Source organism: Macaca thibetana, chromosome 2 (assembly GCF_024542745.1).
Source record: "Macaca thibetana thibetana isolate TM-01 chromosome 2, ASM2454274v1, whole genome shotgun sequence".
Lineage (NCBI taxonomy): Eukaryota > Metazoa > Chordata > Mammalia > Primates > Cercopithecidae > Macaca > Macaca thibetana.
This window is the reverse complement of record NC_065579.1, coordinates 149,536,680-149,558,126: the sequence shown is the minus strand read 5'-3', so window position 1 is coordinate 149,558,126 and position 21,447 is coordinate 149,536,680. Positions and strand designations below refer to the sequence as shown.

Here is a 21,447-nt window from a genome sequence, read left to right as displayed (position 1 = left end):
CAAAAAGGCTCTCCGTGAGAAATTACATTACGTGGGTCAAGAGCCCTTTTGTTGAGAGCAAATTAAGAGCTACTCTCCCAATGTTTGCCTTGTGCCCTTGGAGACAGTAGAAAATCCCTCTACAGCATGAAATATCAGGCCTGCTTCCCTGCTGCCCTGCACAATAGGAGCTACCGAGACTCCCTTCCCAGAGTGGAGGGTCTCAGTACTGGGCCCAGTGCAGACGCACCTGTCTACATGCCACTCTACAGAAGATGGGGGCAAACATGGGACATTATCAAACCCTTTCTGGCTTCCTATGACATCATTTTATAGCCTAATAGCAATGATTTATTACTGTTGTTTTATTATTAACCTGTTTTTCCAGGTTTGGTAAACAGAATAACATCTCGGGAAAGACCATGTGAGTGGCTTTCCCAGCCAATGATTCATTAATCTTCACTCGTTCTTGGGGACAGGTGCGTCACATCACCAGTAAATTATACATTGATACTGGGCAAAAAATAGCAAGTCAAATGAGTCACTGAGCGCCATGTAATGTGAAGGACTGCACTTCTGCATAGGGTTCTAAACCCCTAAACTGTCTTAGCGGGAGATATCCACCTGCAGCACGACCAAGGGGCAGCTATGGCGAAGGGACAAGGCGTAGGATTAGTAGACATAAAATTCTGCTGTGTAGTAAAGAATTTAACCTTGGCCCCAGGGAAGTCAGGCCTTTGCTCTTAGATCCTGGGAGGCCATCTCTAAGCCCTCGGAATGTGCTGTCTAATAAAAACTTCTTTGTTTACCTGGGGGTGCTGGGCCATGCCAGAGTCCAACAATGTGATTTATGGTGGGGTTGGGTAACATGGTATCAGCTCAACCTCTAGAGGGGCTAGAGATTGAGGTCAGCCACATGACAAAGCCCCAGTCAAGGCTCTGGAGAGCTTCCGTGGTTGGCCGAACTCCCTGCATACTGGACACACTGTTGCCAGGAGGAGTTAACACTGTGCATGACTCCTCAGCGGGAGGACAGCTGGAAGCTCTGTGTTTGGAACTCTCCCGGACTCTCTGCCCTCTCTGCCCCGTGCATCTCTTTCCTTGGCTGATTTAAACCTGTTGACTTGCACTGTAATAAACTGTAGCTGCGAATATAATTGCTTTTAGTAAGCTCTGTGACTCCTCTAGTGAATATTGAAACTAAGGGTGATCTTGGGGATGCCTGAACTTGAAGTTGGTATCAGTAGTGAGGGTGGGTTAATGGACTGCTCCCCAACTTTGCACCTGCTGTGCGTGGACTCAGGCAATGTCATTCACTTCCAGACCTCCCGGGTTTCTCTCTGTAGACGTGCTGGCAATGCCTGTCACAGGAGTGCGCCATCTGACATCATCCCTATCATGAAGGGAATGCTCAGGAGATAGAGAAATAGAACTGGATCCACATTTTACATAAATAAAGTCCAAAGTCCCATAGAAATGTATAATTCCTGGCTAATATACTAACTCCTATCCACAAAGAACAGGTAACATTGAGATTGGAAATCAATTCATCTCTAAAGTTTTTTAATGGTAAATTTCAATTTTCTGAACCTAGGGTTTAAAAACTCACTGTATAGACGAGTCAAATCTCTGACTCAGATAGCAGTTGAGAAGCAAAGTTTATTATATGAGCTTCATTTTCCTCTCTTCTTTCTTCCTCTCCATTTTCCTTTTTAGTTGTTGCTGTTTTGGGGGGTTTCTTTTGTTTTTCAGACACGGTCTCGCTCTGTCACCCAGGCTGGAGCGCAGTGGTTTGATCACAGCTCACCACAGCCTCAACCTCCGGGGCTCACATGGTCCTCCCACCTCAGTCTCCTGAGTAGCTGGGACCACACGTGCATGCCACCAACCCTAGCTAATTTTTGTCTTTTTTGTAGAGACGGGGTCTTGCCATGCTGCCCAGGATGGCATTTTTCTTTTCTTTTTTTTAATGTCTGATCAAAAGCAGGCAAAGAGGGAAAGAAGCAGAATCAAAGGCCCCTCAGTCATCTATATAGTGAGTTCTCAAACCCTAGGGCATCAGGATTAACTGTTGCACCTTTGGCATTCCTTTGAGGAAAGAGTATCATTCCCCCGAGCTCCAAAATACAAGGGGAAAGTCACACAGCCTGTCAACAGCAGATGGGACCGTAAGATTTTCTGGGTCCTTCTTCCTCACCAACAGCTCCTGCTGGTGCCTGTCATCTGCATGTCTGTGACTATGAGTTTGCACATGGAAAAGAAACACCAAGGTGCAGATAAAGACTGTGCATGAGGACACATCTGAAGAAACTCTTCTACTGGGCACCCACACCTTGCTTCCATTTCTGATAGGCTTTTTATTTTACCGTGAAGTTTTCCTTCCAAATATAACAAAAGTGAAGAGCCCAGGAGATAGAGCTGACCCCTAGGCAGTTCCCTCTTGGAAAAAAATCTGTTCTAGGAAACAAAAGACTAGTAGAAAGATGCCATTCAGGACACTTACCGTTTTGGTGATCTCATTTTCAACTCCTTGTAGGTCTGAATGTTTTTCCACAGTAGTATTTAGAAAAGTTCTCTTTAATTTAAACTCCGTCACAAAGGTTCTAACTGAAAAGGAGAACGTAACTTGTTAGATTACACAACAGAAGAACCTACACAAGGCTGTGTGTTTGTAAATCTCTGGGGTGTCTGACTTTACTCTGCCTCACAGGACAATCTCTGTGCATTTCTTTCTCCTTATGGGTGGAGACCTGCTCTCCCTCTTCTAGGTTTTTCTCTAGCAAAGTGAGCATCTACTGGACAGTGCTAAAGGCTTAGACTGAGCAAACTTTTGAGAGAGAGAAACTCCAAAGAGCCTTTTGTGTATGTGCAAGGCTGCTAAGAGAAGGACCCTTTGCAATGTCCCTAGGATGGCCTCCCACATAATAGATGCCCAAGAAAGCTGCTACAAAGAAGAAAAACGAACAGGTCTAAACAATGTCATCCTAGGTGGAGGGAGGGAGATGTGTTAGACACTAAAAATGCTCCTCAGGCCTCATCAGGCTTTCGACAGAGGAAAGCTCTTGTCCTCCGAGGTCTCCAACTGAGTCATGCCCTCCACTTCAAGGGGGTGCTTCAGGTTTCTCTTGTCCTTAGAGCCACCCCCATCCAAAACCCCATTCCGCTTGGTCAGAGGAAATTCCCATTTTATCATTGATAAAGGGGGCAACTTCCTAAGAAAGTTCACCCAGGCTCCCAAGGGCCACCACTGGCATTGGAGCATATGCGTGTCCATCTTCAAAGCTCTTCTTTCCCCTATAACCTCTGTGCCCTGAGGAATCTGATATCCTAAGGACACCCAAGGGGCTTGAGAGAAAGAAAGATGCCAAGCATTTGTCTTGGGCCTATACTCCATGGGGCTGCCAACTCCGTGATTAGAAGCCACATAATGAAAACAGCCCATATTCAAGACACTGTTGGGTTCGGAAATGAAAAAAAGCAGCCTCATTTTCAAGGCCCATTTCACTCAAAAAATAAAATTCCAGTTAACATCAATTTGTGCTGATTGGGCCAGAGGAGAATGGGACTTTCAAATGGGCAGGCAACCAAAATTTAGTATGGCGTGTTTTATTGCTGGCTCTTATCTTCCTTGATATTAAATGCTTATCTTTCCCTCCAGATGGAAAAAAAAAAACTCAAGACACAGAAGTCCATGAAGCTGCTCTTTCCCCAAAAGCTTGCATGCTGAATTGAGAAAAAGACCCACAAATGAGCCAGGGAAAACATTTAACATCTTACACTTACTGTCTAAAGCGCTTAATCCTTACTTAACATCTTTTTGCTTGTTCTACAGTTCAGTGAAGCCAGCTGCTTAGGACTCTTTCTGAGCAGCAGGGAGCTCTCTGAAAACATTCTTGGCCAAATGAAAGCATTTCAGCATGCTCTAATTTGCATGTTCCTCTGAGGTTTATGAACAATGAAGCTAAATGACTTGAAAAGGGAAAGATGATTGTGAATGCCATAGTGCTGTCCTCCTCCTGAGCCATGCTACCTGTGGGACCCTCTGCACACAGGCTTCCAGAACTACGGTCCCGCTTCTTCACTTTTCCATCTCACATGTCTAGGCTGATACCCAGACTCTCTGTATAGAAATTCATATTGCAAATGTCAGGTTCATAGGTCTATTCTGAGTCAGGACAGTAAATGTGGCCTCTGCTTTCTGTGTGAATATAAAGATATATCGGTTTCATTCCAAACCCTGCACTCACTCCAGGCAGGGTTTTTTGTTGTTGTTGTTGTTCTTAAAGACACTTATTACACCTTTATGCCTGCAGTTACAGCACCTGGCTTTAAGTAGAATTTTTACTTACAATTGAAATGTTTATTTCCATATGTTATCTAAATGATTTTTTTGGGAAAGAGCCATAATTATTACTTTGCACTCAGAGCAGTTTATTGTTTTCAATGTTTTCAATTCTGGTCTGAGAGTTTGAAGACTAAAGTTAAATGATACCTCCCATCTGGACAGCTCTTTACCATTTTCAAAGCTTGCTCAAATATATTACTTTATTTGATCTTCACAATAATCTTGAGTGGGAAGCAGGACCAATGGTAATCTGATTTTACAGATGAGGAAATTAGGGCTCAGGAGCCATGTGCTATAGGTAGTGGCCCTTGAGCTGGAAGCAAATCTTTTGAGTCCTGGGCAAATATACTTTCCCCACAATCCTTAAAAACAAAATCATTTCCAGCTTCTCTGTTCTTAAACTGAAAACTCCTGGCTATTTCTTTTTTTTTTTTTTTTTTTTTGAGACGGAGTCTTGCTCTGTCACCCAGGCTGGAGTGCAGTGGCCGGATCTCAGCTCACTGCAAGCTCCGCCTCCCGGGTTTACGCCATTCTCCTGCCTCAGCCTCCCGAGTAGCTGGGACTACAGGCGCCCGCCACTTCGCCCGGCTAGTTTTTTGTATTTTTTTGTAGAGACGGGGTTTCACTGTGTTAGCCAGGATGGTCTCGATCTCCTGACCTCGTGATCCGCCCGTCTCGGCCTCCCAAAGTGCTGGGATTACAGGCTTGAGCCACCGCGCCCGGCCTGAAAACTCCTGGCTATTTCTTAGGGTGTGGCTAAATAGTTTACTAAAACGCAAGTGCATTATTAGAATAAAAGAAATTCTTTTTATTTTTTTTATTTTTTATTTTTTGAGACTGAGTCTTGCTGTATGGCCCAGGCTGGAGTGCAGTGGTGCAATCTCGACTCATTACAACCTTCGCCTCCCGGGTTCAAGCAATTCTCATGCCTCAACCTCCCAAGTAGCTAGGACTACTTGGGTGTGTAACACCATGCCTGGATAATTTTTGTAATTTTAGTAGAGTCGGGGTTTGAGCATGTTGACCAGGCTGGTCTTGAATTCCCGATCTCAAGGGTTCAGCCCGCCTCGGCCTCCCAAAGTGTTGGGATTACAGGCATCAGCCACTGCGCCAGGCCAGAATGAGAGAAATTCTTGATTTTGACTGATGTCTCTATTTCTAGATCCTTCTTTTTGAAATAATGTTTTGACTTGATCTTTGTATTTTAAACAAATTTCAAAATTCTACCATGATTTTCGTAGGGTACTTCTTAAAAATTCCCTTCAGCCCACAGCTAATAGCACTTTCAAAGGATACAGACATTTGCTCTCTCAAAAACACTGAGCGCTTTTTGTGTGTTAAGTGTCAACTGGGCAATTTAAGACAATTGAAAGATGAGTTATTTTATCTGCCAGTTTCCTTACTGAGCTTAGAAATTCTGTATCTGGCCAGGCACAGTGGCTCACACCTGTAATCCCAGTACTTTGGGAGGTCAAGGCAGGCAGATCACTTGAGGTTAGGAGTTCGAGAGCATGGCCAACGTGGCGAAGCCCCTTCTATACTAAAACTACAAAAATCAGCCAGGCATGGTGGTGCACACTTGTAACCCCAGGTATGCGGAGGCTGAGGCATGAAAATCGCTTGAACCTGGGAGGTAGAGGTTGCAGAGAGCTGAGATGGTGCCACTGCACTGCAGCCTGGGCAACAGAGTGAGACTCTGTCTCAAAAAAAAAAAAAAAAAAAAAAAAAAAAAACAACTCTGTATCTTTCATTTCTAACTTCTTCAATAAATTATGCATTAAACTTGATATTCTAACAAGGGTCACACCCTGCAAGCAAGAAAGCTCCTGAAATTAACACATTATGGTGTAATAGAAAGAGCTGTGGGCTGGAAACTAGGCTTCCCACCAACGCGTTAAGTAAGCTTGGCCACTCAGCACCTTGTGAGGGCCTTGGCTTTGGTTTGGTTTGTTTGTTTGCTTTTTAACTTGTAAAATGGAGATTATTTTCAAAATCAAACAGCTTCATGAATCTATCAAATTAGCGAACAAAATATGACAAATTGTGCGATACAATTAGGATAGCAGCTTACTCAGAACGCATCTGCCTGTGAGCAAGAGCACGAAGGTCACTTTTAAAAACCGAAAGAATGTGTGAATGTGGTAGGACAATCAGAGTTTTACTCTCCTTTTCTTTCTTTCTTTTTTCTTTTTTTACTATGTAGTCAGAATAATCCTTTTGATTTTTTTTTTTTCCTAGCTCCAGGGTGGAGTGGTTAAGCAAATAATATTATACACAAATGATGGCATAATATGCATTCATTAAGATGTTTGTACAATGTTTTTAACAACATAGGAAAATGTTTAAGATATAAAGTTTATACAAATGTCCTATGATTTCAACTATGTAAAAATATACTGCACATCAAAAACATAACGCAAAGTTGGGTGCTTTATCTCCAGGTAGTAGAATAACGGACAATAGCTTCCACTTTTTTCTATATTCCTTAAGTTTGTACCTTGGACAACTACTGATTTTGATTAGGAAGAAAAATAACAAACGTTACCTTGTAAAATATATTATGGTACAGAATAAAGTCCGAAATAGACCAAGTCTCTTACCCAAATTGCATATCCCTTTTTCCAACTGGTACCCAACCGGGCATTTGCAGATAAAGGATCCCTGAGTATTGTTGCATGTGGCCGTGGATGGGCAGGGGTTCGACAGGCATTCATCCACATCTGTAGAGGAGAAAAGAAGACCATCTTGAATCTGTAGCAAACAGCAAAACCATAACCCAGTATAGCAAGTACTTAGTAAGGGCCAAATGTGCTAGGTGTGGTGAGACCCCAAAGGATAAATATGAGAACACCCTTGCCCTCAGGGGGCTTGCCATCTATTGAGGGTGGAGGTGGCCATATAAACAACTGTAAATACAAGACAAGATTTGCATATACGGGGAAAACAGCAAATTTTAATGGAGGGGAGAATTAAAGACTGTTTCACATAACATCTGGACTACAACTGGAAGGACTTTAATCAATAGATTAGGGCGGCAGCAGGCGGATTCCAGGCTGAGGCATCAGCACAGTAAAGTCCAGGGGCAGGAACAGGGTCCAGTGTGGCAGAAGTGTCGGGAACAGACACAGATCAGGAAGTCTGTCAGTGCCACACTACAGTCCATGCCACACTACAGTTCCTGACATTCTCCTGCAGATCACAACCTACAAGCGTGCTAACTCTCGAGTAAGCAGGGTATTAACTAAAACAGTGTATTCGTCCACATTTTGGAGGAAAAAGGAGTTTATTGGGTAGCCTAATGTGCTACTATAGTGTAGACCACTGGGCATTACTTTTTCTCTTACCTACACTGCAATCATCCCCTTGCCAGGAAGGCGGGCACCTGCAGTGGTAGCCACGGCTGGTGTTGTCTGCGATGCATTCGCCATCATGAAGACAAGGGTTCGTGGCACAGCTGTTGACTGCAAACACATTCCAGGAGTAAAGCAGTTAACCACACAGGAAATGTAAAGGCGGCTCTAGGTAAATATTTAATTCTCCCAGCTAATATTTGATTCTTACTTATTTTTGTTTACTTGCCCTGAAAGGCAACATTACAAAACTAAAATGGGTTTCCCAGAGGTGCAGTGGGACTGCGTCCTGGTACTAGTTTGTGTTCAGATATAAATGTTAGACAATGGGATCTCTGAATGCAAGAACTGATTCTAATCAAATGCAGCTTACAGGTCACTCCATTCAGGATTGATGATTATATCGCTTTGGTGACACTTAGAAAATTCAACTTGAATCAATGTCAACTGAAAGCACACTTTAGGGGGGAAAAGGATCTCTGATCAACTCATCCCCCTGCTAGAAGATTTACTCTGTGTGTGTGTGTGCACACGTGCCCTGTCCTTTCTCTTGGGCTGGCATGGGGATGGTTTGCTTATGAGCCTCCAGTCCAGGTTGATTGTGGTTGACAGGTTGGAACTGTACTGCTCACTGAGCTTTCTGCTCCAGCCACTACAAAGCATCATCTCTTCTTTCCTTCTTCCCTAAGATGCCAGTTTCCATTTCACTCCTTCTCCAACAGCAGTTTTCCTTTCCCGTGTCTGGACAAGCCAAAAGTGTAATTTTGAACATGACATGAAAAGATGCATCATCCTACTTCCTTCTACTGTTCCTTAAATGACAAAGGATTATTGGGCTGACTTTACTTTCCTGGTACCAGCAACTTCAACATGGCTATAAAAACAACCCTAAGTGTGATATAAAGGAGCCCTGGCCGTGCAGTCACTGTGGGAAAAGGTTAGTTCACCATCTTTTCATTTACATGTCTCCCCACTCCCATTTATCAACTAGCCACACACTCTTTGGGAGACAAAGGAGCTTGGGCTTCCCTGGATCAAGAGAAACCCAGTGATACCAAGAAGCCCCCTGGTGACTGGGGAGCCCCTGACTCAAGAGACTCTGAGATCTAATCCAGAAGCAGATACCCAGTTGATCCCTGTCCAGCCAGGCCATCTAAGCTTCTTTACTTGAGTTTCTCCACCCTGCAATCCTGCTTCACTACCCTCCTCTGACCTCTGAGGAGTTAAAGGCATGCTTGAAAAGCTCTTACAACTACAGGACACTAAAAGCTGCAATTGTACCATCTACTGATGTGACACATGGCCAATGCATCCTTTCCTCTTTATTCAGGAAGCATTATGCAACACAGGGGTGAGAAAATTAGGCCTACCCATGACCTTCTTTTACACTTTAAGTGTTTAAACAGGAAGCATTTTAGGTCACAAAACAGAGGCTATTTCAAATGCCAGCCATTTCTACAAATTCACATGAACCCCGAGCCCCATGTAGCTCTCAGTGCTGGACTGGGCCTTGCAGTTAACATGTGCTTGCGTGACTGTGTTTTACCTGAGGCTGAAGAGGACAGTGTTGTTGGTGACTGTGTGCTGCTCTGAACAGCAAAGGTGGCAGATTTGGAAGCCAAGGCTTCAGCTGTGGAAACAACTGTGGTTTGGGGAGAAGGAGATGTTCCGAGGGAATGTGAAGCTGGGCTGTACTCTGCTGTAACGCCAAGTTTTGTGGTCAATTCTTTTGCTGATGTGGGTATACTGGTCAGAGGGATCAATCCAGTGGTAGCATCTACATTCGCTTGGTTCCTTTCTGTGCTGATGCCACCTTCCGTTGAGATCTGAGGAACTAGAATTTCAGGATGGGTCAGCGAGAGCTGTTTTCCAGCTGTAGTCTGTATGGCTGTAAGACCAGTGACCAGAGATGCTGTGCTTGACAGGGTGCCAGGAGTGGTCCTAAGAGGATGAGAGGTCTTCAGAATGGTGGTGGTGAAAGCTGGAGACATTTGTGCTAAGTTGGTGCTTGTGGCTAGAAGGGTTTGCTCTGTGGAGGACTCTGTTAAGGATGGAGGCAAAGGAGAGCTCGTTGTTATAGCTTTGGTGGACTCTGTGGGCAGAGACACCAGGCTTGGTGACTTTGATTCTGTAATGACTTTCTCTTGGTGTGGGGTGCTCCGGTTCTTAAGGTCTGCAGTTTGACTACTATGGAGCATTGTCATAAATGATGTCATTGTTGATGTCTGAACTGAAGTCACAGGAGTCTCCGTTACCCTGGGCAGGACTGGGGTAGAAGATGACTGTGGTAAGGTTGTTTGTGAGACAGAAAGGGGGGCAGATGTAGATGTTGTTAAGGATACTGGTAAAGGTGATGGTGAGGAAGACAATAGTGTGAATGCATCAGAGGTAGACTTTAGTAGATGCACAGAGGCCCCAGTTGATGGCAAAATTGATGAAAATAAATGGTGGGATTGTGACACAGAGGGCAGAGGCAAAGGAGGTCCTGAAGAAGAAGAGGAAGAAGAGGAGGAGGAGGAGGAAGAGGAGGAGGGGGAAGAAGAGGAGGAGTCACTAAAAAACTCAGCATCAGTGTCCAGAACAACCGAAGTGTTTGGCATATTAATGGTGGGTGTGTAGGATGGAAGGTTGGATGTATGCAGAACTGGCGACTCAGTAGAAGGCTGAGCATATTCCCCGTCATAGGATGAGATGTTACTTCTCTCAGTCTGAGTATGAGAAAAGGAGGAATAGTCTGAATGTGAAGAGTTTGAGATCTTAATATAAGAAGTTGAGCTCTCCACGATGTCTGAGGATGAACTGTTATCTGTAATGGACAGTAATGCCCGTTCTCCTTTGGTGAAAGTAGATGACAGGTAGGTGTGGTCTGTGTGGTCACTGGAAGTCCTTTGTTCAGTAGCTGTGCCACTCACTTGACCGTAGCTAATCCCAGTGACTGTAAAGGGAAAAGCCAAAGTTAGGTCAAATAAAAGAACAACAAATCTCTGAAATATACACTATGAAACAGACTTTCAGTGTCCTGGAACTCAATGAATTCACGTGGGTGAAACACTTGCTTTGGAGAGGTGGCTTTCAATGGTGAGCACTCTGAACAAAGACATTGTGGGCAGGCAGGAGTGGTCAGTGTCTCCTCTGAGCAGACTGACCTTCTGACAGAAGCAGTGGTAGTGGCAGTGGAAATGGTAACAAAAGAGAAGTGGGGACTAAGAGTCTAAAAATGGAGAGGAGTTCCAAATTCCCTCCACATGCCTTTTTCGATAAAAGCAAACTGCTATCTGAAAAGCTCTTAAGACCCCAAATAGAATAACTGTTATGTCTAAATGAAAAAATGAAAACCTTCCCAACTTGCCATTCTGTAGAATGAGATATTTCTTTCCTAGGAGATTGACCTCAGCCACAAGTGGTTAGTCTCTTATTTTAAGTCTCCCAGCAGACACTATCCCAAATTCCTTAGGTGAGTGTGTGTGGAGGGCTGGGGGTGGGAATTGGGGAGGGGTGTTCACCTTCCTGACGTGGGAGAACCTAGAAAGTTCTCTCCATAAAGAGCTTATAAGGCACTTTCTGGCTTGACAGCTAACTGAATCATCCCAGGACTGTGAGTAAATTAATAGATGAGCTGAAGGGATGTGTTAAAAGAGACTGTGGAAGACATCCCACCTCCTAGGGCACTGGAGGCAGCCAGTGACTGTGAGACCAGGCCCATGTCGTCCGTCACGTTCACGTGCAGAGAGGCGCTCTCTGTTTCTTGGGGCATGGTCGCTGCATGGCTGCCCGCTTCCCCAGAAGTCATGCTCATGCTGGTGTTGGTGAGGGTGATAGACCGCAGTGTGCGTTCCCCGTTTCCAGTGACAGTAGCCAAGGTGTGGGTGCCGGGAGAGGGCACCCCAGAAGCCCTGTCCTCTGCATTGGCGGAACTGTCACCAAGCGCTTGGCCCGGCTCTTGGCTGTCTTCCAAGGCTAAAAGTAGAGCGAAAGAGGATGGCTGAAAAATGCAGGGCTGCAGCAACAGGATTGTGCACCAAGCCTCACTTCCTGGGCCATGGGAGCCAAGACACTTCCCTGTACTCTTAGGGTCTTTATCTGAGATGTCTGTTGCTCTTGTAAACATGGCTCAGTGATTGAAACCTCAAGAGGAATTGTGGATCAGCACATCTGTTCAGGCACCCTGGATTTATAGGAGGGTACATTACTTTAGTAATAGGATTGATACTGGATTTTTGCTCAGTGATACATAATAAATAGAGTTTATGTCAGAGAAATTGGTAGTGGTGGTGAGGAGGTAAACAGTGGGTGAAAGACTAATAACCCTACTGGGGCTTTAGACATTTGCACAAGGCCCAGGAGGAAGGCCATAGTCCTCCTTGGAAGGATCTTCCTTCTGGAAGGACCAGGAATACATGAATGGCCACAGGGCCGGTCATTCCAGAGCATTAGTACAATGGCAAAGAAATAGCCTGGGGTTGGGGGTGAAAGGTGGGCTTGTTTTTTGTCTTCTTTCATTTTTTAAAATGCATGTGTTTTATTCCATTGATGGGGATGGAATAGGGAAGATGACACATGAATAAATGTTCTTTTCATTCTCTTTTGGGTATATGTTTATGCTACAAATCTAAAGGGTCTTAGAACTAATCTTAGATTGTTAGATTATCAGATAAACCCTTCTTTTCAGAAATGATGAAAATGAGGTCCAATTCTCCTTGGCCTAAATCCTTCCTAATCTGGCTGTACAAAAACAAAACAAAACAAAACAAACAAACAAACAAACAGGCTCTTTTCTGGTTCTTATTCACATTCCCAGCCCAGACTGGTTGTCAGTACCCCACGGCCATGCTTTGATGGAAAACAGTGTAAAGCTGAGTGTTGGCTAAATTCATTTTGGGATAGGTTTGAAACGACAAGAGACAGGAATGAGCATGGGCCACGAGCATCACTGAGAAAGCCAGAAGCCAGAGAGGGATGCAACTCAAGCCAGGCTGAAGGGCTCGAGACCTGTGGAGAGCCAACCAGGAGAGGCTCAAGAGCAGGATCTAACTGAGTATGATTTCTCTGGGCAAAGAGAAAAAGGCCTTGGATAGGGAGATCCTAAACTCTCTGCTAAATGAAATTTAGGCCAATGACCACATCAGGGTTACAGGCTCAACAAAGTAGAGAGAGAGTCAGACATGAAATGGAGGGGCTGAATCTGAATGCAAAAAAGGCAGCGGGTCAAGAACTCTAAAAGGCTGGAGTCCAGAACCCGTCAGCTTTGGGTGACTCTGAGGGAACGAGATAAAGCATTGTGTTAACCCACAGTGAGATGGTTTCAGGAATGTGGCTACTTTCTATCTAGCTCTTTGTAACTGAACTCCAAGATCTGATCACACTGAAATCATATTTTCCTCTTGAACCAACTGAGCATTAATTGTAGAGAAGAGGGTACTGAAGAGATGTAAAAGGGAAAGGCTATGAAACTCAAGATCCTGGTTTGAGAAGGTAGAAGTCCTGACCCTCACAGTAGTGAGGGTGAAAAATGATTCCTTTTGCTTAGGAGACAGATAATGCGTTTTCCAGGCACAGACATAAAAGAGCATAAATATCCCCCGCTCGTACGTGTGATATTCTTTCATGATAAATGCATGCTTTTCCACATCACATGAGTATTAATAAATGCTAATCTTCCTCATCAATTAGGATTCTCATATGGGGGAAATGAAGCTATTACTAGTGACTTGAGAAGTAAGAATTTAAACCTATTCAAAGCTTAAATGATAAGCTAATACATTTTTTAATATACTTTAGTCAGAATATACTTTACATTGATAAAAGACTTCTGAGAATTGTTTTAAAAAATTATCCCAAAGCATTATTAAAAAGAAACATCAAAAGAAAAATTTTCTCAAATTGACAAATTGGACTTCTTCAAATTTAAAAACTTTTGTGCTACAAATGATTCCATCAAGAAAGAGAAAAGACAACCCACAGGAGAATGTCTGCAAATTATATATTTGATAAAGGACTGTATCCAGATTATGCAAAGAACTTTTTTTTTTTTTGAGACAGAGTGTCTCTGTCACCCAGGCTAGAGTGCAGTGGCACGATCTCAGCTCACTGCAACCTCCGCCTCACAGGTTCAAGCGATTCTCCTGCCTCAGCCTCCTGAATAGCTGGGATTATAGGCATGTGCCACTGTGTCTGGCTAATTTCTGTATTTTTAGTAGAGACAGGGTTTTGCCATGTTGGCCAGGCTGGTCTTGAACTTCTGACCTTAAGTGATTCGCCCGCCACAGCCTGCTAAACTGCTGGAATTACAGGTGTGAGCCACCACAGCCAGCCACAAAGAACTCTTACAATTTAATAATAAAGAGTCAAATAACCCAGTTTTAATAGTCAAAAGGTTGGAATAGACATATTCAAAGAGGACATACAAGTGGCCAAGAAGCACATGAAAAGATGCTCAGCATTATTAGTCAACTGAGAAATACAAGTCAAAACCACAATGAGATGCCTTCACCCCCACTCAGATGGCTATAATCAGAAAAGATGGATAATTACAAGTGTTGGTAAAGATGTAGCAACATTAGAACACTTGTACACTGCTGGTGGGAAAATAAAATGATGCAGCCACTTTGGAAACAAGTTCGGCAGTTCCTCAGAAGGTTAAAAATAGAACAGCCACAGCCACATAACCTGGCCCTTCCTAAAGAATTGAAAATTTACGACCACATATACACTTGCACCCGAACGTTCACCAAAGCATTACTCATCATAGTCAAAAGGTGGGAACAACCTAAACATCCATCAATCGATGACAATTGATAAACGAAGTGTGGCATATCCCTGCCATGGCATATTAGTAAGCCACGAAAAGGAACGAAGTTGTGATACAACATGAATGAACCTTGAAAACATGACACTATGGGAAAGACACAAAGGACCACATATTGTATGATTTCATTTACAGGAAATGTCTCGAATGGATAAATCTACAGAGACAGAAAACACAGGAGTGATTGCCAGGGACTGGAAGAGGGGAGAATGGGAGGTGACTGCTGATGAGTTTGGAGTTTCTTTGTGGGGTGATGGAAATGTTCTGGAATTAGACAGTGGTGATGCTGCACAACTTTGTGACTACACTAAAAATCACTGAATTGTGTACTTTAAATGGGCAAATACTATGGAATGTGAAATACCTCAATAAAGCTGTTTTTTTAAAAAGAGAGAATTTATTTGAATGAATGCGCCGACAACTACTAACAAGAAGGTGAGATTTTCACCTTCCAGAAGCTCTGTGACTGAGGCAGGTATGGAGTTATGGGTTGGCCACAGGGAATGAGAGGATGTGGACAGAGAAGTCCCTGAGCTATGTGTGGGAAGAGGAAGTGGCAAGAACAGCTTCTCAGAGATGTACCAGAAAAAACTGGGGGATATATAGGTGTATCTGTATCAACCAGCCAGAATAAGGGCCTGGGAAATAAGGAAGAAAGGTGGAGGGGCCTGAGGAGTTCTTTCATTCACTCATGCTTTTTTACGGGGGGGCGGGGGGAGAGTTTCACTTTGATTGCCCAGACTGGAGTGCAGTGGTGTGATCTCAGCTCACTGCAACCTCCACCTCCTGGGTTCAAACAATTCTCCTGCCTCAGCCTCCCAAGTAGCTGGGATTACAGGTGCCCGCCACCACACCTGGCTAATTTTTTGTATTGTTAGTAGAGATGGGGTTTCATCAAGTTGGTCAGTCTGGTCTCAAACTCCTGACCTCAGGTGATCCACCCGCCTCGACCTCCCAAAGTGCTGGGATTACAGGCGTGAGCCACCATGCCTGGCCCTCATGCATGGTTTTAATATGCCACGGATTTCGTAAGCATTGTGAGTCCCTCTCTCCTCCATGGGGCACAGTTGCATGCAATGGAAAAACTCACTCGAACGTTCTCCACGTGGTGCTGATGAATTCAAGCTTTCCGAGGAAGATGTAGATGAAGACTCTGAATAATTCCTATCTCCCACCGCTGTGTGACTTCCTCCAGACTGTACAGTAGAGTCTGAGAAATGGGTCAACACTGATGCATTCACACCTTCAGGGTATGAAGCAGAGCTTCCTGTCACATCTGCAGATGTTGTGCTGTTGGTCAAGAGCCAGTGTTCAGTGCTCGCTCCACCTCTTGTGGGTGCGACTGACCTAGACACAGTCTCGGTCTGAGACATGGGACTTCCATTTTGCACGTCAGAGCTGCTGGCAAGCTGATGTTCTCCAAAGGCTGTAAGATATCATAGGAAAAAAGGCCATGACATAGATATGAAAGAGATCCCTTGGCAACAAAGAAGTGAGACCTCTCTAGGGAAAGATTCTTTGCCAAGGAACCTGGTATGGTGTTTATTAAATGTATTATGCACTATCATATTCTAAATAATTATTTCAAAACTCTTGGGTGGCAGCAAGGTAGCAATACAAAAAAAGATAACTTGCTGAATAGGGGACCTTTGAAACAGCATGTGCAAGTAGCAGAGTAACCTATAGGCTTGAGTGTTTCATTCTCTTTCCCATAGAAAGTGTTTGAGAGAGTGAGTGTGTGGTTACATACAACAAATACAATGCACATAAACATAGCGCACAGTCAGAGCACTTTCCTAAAGCCGTTCTCATATGAATAAAGGTTATTCTAATACCAAAGTATAGCAGAAACAAAAATCAATTATAAGGATCAAGCTAAACCACGAATTTGGGAACAATATTTACGTCTGCACATTTATGTGGAAAGACAATGTGTACACAAAATAACTGAAGCTAGTTTAAAGAGTGGGCCAGGCTGGGCACAGTGGCTCATGCCTGTAATCCCAGCACTTTGGGAGGGCAAGGCGGGAGGATTGCTTAGGGCCAGAGCCCAAGGCCAGCCTGGGCAACATTGCAAGACTCCATCTCTACAAAAAACAGAAAAGTTAGCTGGGTGGAGTGGCATGCACCTGTAGTCCTAGCTACTCCGGAGGCTGAGGTGAGAGATCATCTGAGCCTGGGGAGGTTGAGGCTGCAGTGTGCCGTGATCATGCCACTGCACTCTAGCCTGGGTGACAGAGCCAGATGTTGTCTTCAAAACAAAATAAAACATAAAGAGCAGGCCAGCTCTCAGCTTGAAGACCATGCTGTAGAGTGAAAAGAAGATGGAACTGAGAACGCTGAGGCTAAGGTCTCAACTCTACTGAGTGAGCCAGATGGCCAGGCACCCATTACTTAAATCCTCAGAGCCATAGTTTTCTCATCTATAAGAAAGCAGGAGGAATGACACCTGTCTGACTAACTTCACAATGTTCTCATAAGAGTGACCATGAAAATGCAATAGTGCCATTAAAAAGCATACTTTTCTCTGGAGATTACAAATGGTCTTGAAGAGATCCCCTAAGAAAATTCAACAATTTACAAATGTCCCTAATAGATCAAGTAAAGATGGAATACTTACTTGGGGAATCATTTTGCCAATGCAAAGATGTACGTCCAAATTCATTTTCTGTAGATGGTTCAATGAATTCCCCATCCCCTGGATTCCCAGTTACTGTACTGTTTCTTCTTGATTCCACGGCAGAGGGTGAAAGATGGACTGAAGCTGAAGTCGTGGCAATTTTGGAGTCCTTAGGGAAACCTTCTGTCTTGCTCACAGGTCCCAGACTGACCGTCAAAGATCGGAGTGTTCTCGGGCCACCATCAGTGAACACCGTGGCAGCGTGCATTGTCTTTGTCTGACGGACTGAGGAGCTCTGGAGGCCAGTGGAGCTGTTAAGCTTCTCTGTACTTTCAGAAGCTACAACGGAAAAAGATACGCTTCAAAATGACTCAGGAGTGTAAGAAAATCACTGTATTAGAGATACAAATGATGTTTCTTACATTTTGGTGGATACATCTAAATACCATGGACCTAATATAGATACAAACATATCTATACACACACATGTGACCAGGACACATGCCCTCACTCTCCCCTTACTAGTTCTAATTCTCACAGAGGAAGGTGGAGAACACCGAGATCCCTCACCAGGCACAATGAGAAGCTTATATGTTATTTGCATTATTTGTTTTTTAAAAAGGAAGATGAAAATGTCTGCTGAATTTTACATGACAGCTTAAACAGGACTGGCCACTGTGATAAGGTTTTTGTTATTTTGCTCTGTTTCGTTTTAGCAATGTAATGCTTTTGTTCAAATGCTGTTATTGATTAAAATCTCATACATAAAATGAATAAAAGTGAAGCTGCTACAAGGTGGCCCACCCCAGGTCACTACTAAGGAGGCCTAGGGTTTTGCAGAACACAGCTGGAACGCTCATGGCCTAGAGCAGTAACTCCCAGCCTTGTCACCATCAAGGGTTCTTTATATTCCCCACCTCATGGCAACCCTAAGCCTTATGTTTTGAAAGACTATTCACCAAACTGCATTTATTAAGTAACAGAATTTCTAACCAGCAGGAAATACTTCTTATTACCCCACAAATTTAATTCCACCCAAAAGCAAATAGGCTTCATTGTCATACTTTGCCCCATTAAGCTTTAGAGACCAGCTCTCAAATCTTCATACTACTCCAGTGGGCCCCTTGGAGATCAAGGACTCCACAAGCAGTTTCTCTCATTGATGGACGGCAGCCACGGGGAAACTGTCAAGAACCTCAAGGAGTGAATCAGACACTATTGGTCAAAAGGCATAGTCTGCTCCACATAAGTACAGGTGACTCCCTTCCATAAATAACTTTCTAAAGGATGCCCTGAGAACTGACCTCCAGAAAGGTCTATTAAAATCTTCACTCCAAACGGGAATAAACTGCAGGAAAGCTTAGGGAATGGAAAGAAACATGGTGGGTAAGACTAAAGGCACAAAAAGAGAGTGTCTTTCTTCTTTTTAGCCTAAAAATAATAAAAAGTATTCTACACCTATACAATAAAAGGCTTTGAGCTGTTAATTATGGCCTAGAAAAGGGAAAAAGGAAGTTGTCATTACAAACAATTCCTTGAAGACCAGTCCTATGTGTAGTTGTGACCACAACCACAAATAAATTTTAAATATCACTACAGCAAGAGAGAGAGAGAGAGAGAGAGAAAAGAGAGCGAGCAAGCATGGGAAACAAAAAGGTTCCTCTCACTCTTGTGCAAAACCATAAAACCAGCTATATCTAGAACACAGCCAGCAGCTCTGGTCACCCCACCTTAATGGAGACAAAATGAAGATGCAGGCAATCTATAAAACTAGTAATGGAAACAAGAAACAGAAAGACCTGGACACAAAAATAGAGTCCCAGACCACCAAAATCCACCTCTACTTAAAAACATAAACCAAACCAAACCAAACCAACAAAACATATTTCAGTATTTAAAAAAAGAAAAAGAAAAAAAGAAAAGAAAGCATAATAGACATGCCCCAAATCCTCACTCAACCACATGGCTTCTCAGCCCTAACTTCATTAGAGTCATCATTTATATCCACCAAATTACAGCCTCATCAGCTTTCTGGAGGTTCTTTCAAAACACTTCTATTCCCAGGAAACTGCATGAATTTCATCCATTCAACATTCCCATCAAAATCCAGTGATTGACCTGGTGCAGTGGCTCATGCCTGTAATCTCAGCACTTTGGGAGGTCGAGGTGGGTGGATCACCTGAGGACAGGTGTTTGAGACCAGCCTGGCCAACATGGTGAAACACCATCTCTACTAAAAATACAAAAATTAGCTGGCTGTGGTGGTGGGTGCCTGTAATCCCAGCTACTCAGGAGGTTGAGGCAGGAGAATTGCTTGAACTCGGGAGGTGAAGGTTGCAGTGAGCTGAGATTGTGCCACTGCACTCCAGCCTGAGCGACAAAGAGAGACTTGGTCTTAAACAAACAACCAACCAACCAAACCAAACCAAACAAACAAAAGACTCCAATGGTGATACTGAATTCAGCCTGAAAAACCCAGGCCTGTCCACCTCTAGTGGATTTAGCAAATCAATGGAAATGAAATATAATTACAAAAGTCACAAATGCTGAAAGTCAGGAAAGGAAAATGGCTCTGTTTTTCCCTGACTCTGAGAGCTCTGCAGAACATTGCTTCTTTATCTCATTATCTCATCATTATCATCATTATCAAAAACTACCATTCACTGACCAATTATGACTTGCAAGGAATTGGGCTAAGTACATTATGTACAAATCTCACTTAGTCCTCACGGGAAAGCTATGAAATGTGTGTGAATACTTTGACAGAGTTGGTGACTCTTTGTAAAAAGAAAAAATGTTTGGTCAAACTAATCTACAAACACCACTTATATTACTAAATGAGCACCTGTTAAATAAATCTAGGGGGAAATGTACCACATTTCTAATCAACAGGCTAGATTCTTGGTTATTTAATAATTGCCCTTCTTGCTCATTTCTACCCCTAAAGCAGCCATTCAAAGATGGAAAGACCATCCATCTGGGGGCAGAAACAAGCCAAATTCCTGATCTTTATAATGGGAGGTTGCAAGAATGCCTGCTCGTCTGCTAAAAGTACATGGGTCTCTCTTCAATCATAGCACAAAACACTGGAACCTCAGGAACACGTCGGAATGCTCAACCTTGACCTGACCGCAATCCAGAACTTGCCAGAAGTGCAGCTGAAGCAGCTGATATTTGAGAAAGATACGCCACATCTACAATCTTCAGAGTTATTTATGCTCTCTTTCTTTACAAAGTGAAATCACCACAAAGCAATTTACCTGACCACAGTAGCTTAGCTACCCACAGAAATACTTTCATGAGTTGAGATCCATTAGTATACCCTCAGCTCCTATTGACAATCTATATAAAATATCAGCTTTTAAAGAACATTAGCACAATTTCCACAAAACAGCAATTGAAGGCATTTTGCATTATGATTCTCAACGTTTCTTATATAAACCATCCTCTTAAAATGTACTGCCCCCAAACACTTATGCCTATGGATGAAATTGTATGCTTACTTTATCTGAAAACAATCGCATGCCCCACCCGGTTTCCCTTTGTGCCCTGGTTTCCAGGAAGCTCAGTACTAAATTTAGTGCTCAATTGTAGCCACTCTCACACAATTCAACATACACATATCTCTTTCCACCTTCAAAAGGGAGCTTTTTTCCCATTTGTTGCTTTGTTTGCTTTTCCCTCCGATGATCAAACAATACAATGGTCATTATTTAAAAATATGGAATGTATAGAAAGATATAAAGCAGCAAAAGATGTAAAGCAGCAAGAAAAACAACTTCCAATGGTTTCTGATCTCTTTTTAAAAATCTGATTCCATTCCCTAGGCCTATACTTGCTTTAACACTGTAAAGCATACAATTTGGTTTTGGAAGCAGGTAACTCCTGGCTATCCCAGCCTCGGAAAAGGTTATGTTGCATGCGTGTGTCTGTGTAGCTGAGTGAAGAGTGAAACGAGGCACAGAATACAAAGGCTGGATACACGTGGAATCACAGATGCTGAAACTAGAAAGAATCTTTCAGATCATCTGCTCAAATCCCTTCATGTTCCAAATAAGGAGCCCCCTCCTCTCTGTGCCAGGCTCCTAGCTATCTTCCTTGTGTTCACCTAGTGAGGCGCATCACTCATCGGACTGGTGCAAGTGCCAGGCTTTTCACAGGGTCATATTTCCTAGCGGGTGGAGTGGCCAAGTGTTCACAAGCCCCGCTGCATTCCCCCTTTGCTTTTGTTTTTCCAGAGCTGGCCAACCAGGCTGAGTCGACTCCAGGTCTGCCTGGCAGGTCCTGCTGGCTCGCTCTCAGCACTCTTGCCTGAGTGCCTAGAGCTCCTGTATCGTGTAGTCAGAAA

At 43.5% G+C, this 21,447-nt stretch overlaps 1 protein-coding gene across 1 annotated transcript in view; it reads right to left on the bottom strand.

The window, feature by feature from the left end:
• Positions 1 to 21,447, bottom strand: part of HEG1 (heart development protein with EGF like domains 1) — an 89,368-nt gene that overhangs the window by 36,700 nt on the left and 31,221 nt on the right. The window contains exons 4-10 of the mRNA XM_050781579.1: positions 17,100 to 17,438; positions 15,570 to 15,905; positions 11,332 to 11,631; positions 9,221 to 10,609; positions 7,669 to 7,785; positions 6,925 to 7,044; positions 2,483 to 2,586 (exon numbers count right to left, since the gene is read on the bottom strand). Of these exons, the coding sequence (XP_050637536.1) occupies positions 2,483 to 2,586; positions 6,925 to 7,044; positions 7,669 to 7,785; positions 9,221 to 10,609; positions 11,332 to 11,631; positions 15,570 to 15,905; positions 17,100 to 17,438 (2,705 nt within the window). The remainder of the gene's footprint in view (positions 1 to 2,482; positions 2,587 to 6,924; positions 7,045 to 7,668; positions 7,786 to 9,220; positions 10,610 to 11,331; positions 11,632 to 15,569; positions 15,906 to 17,099; positions 17,439 to 21,447) is intronic.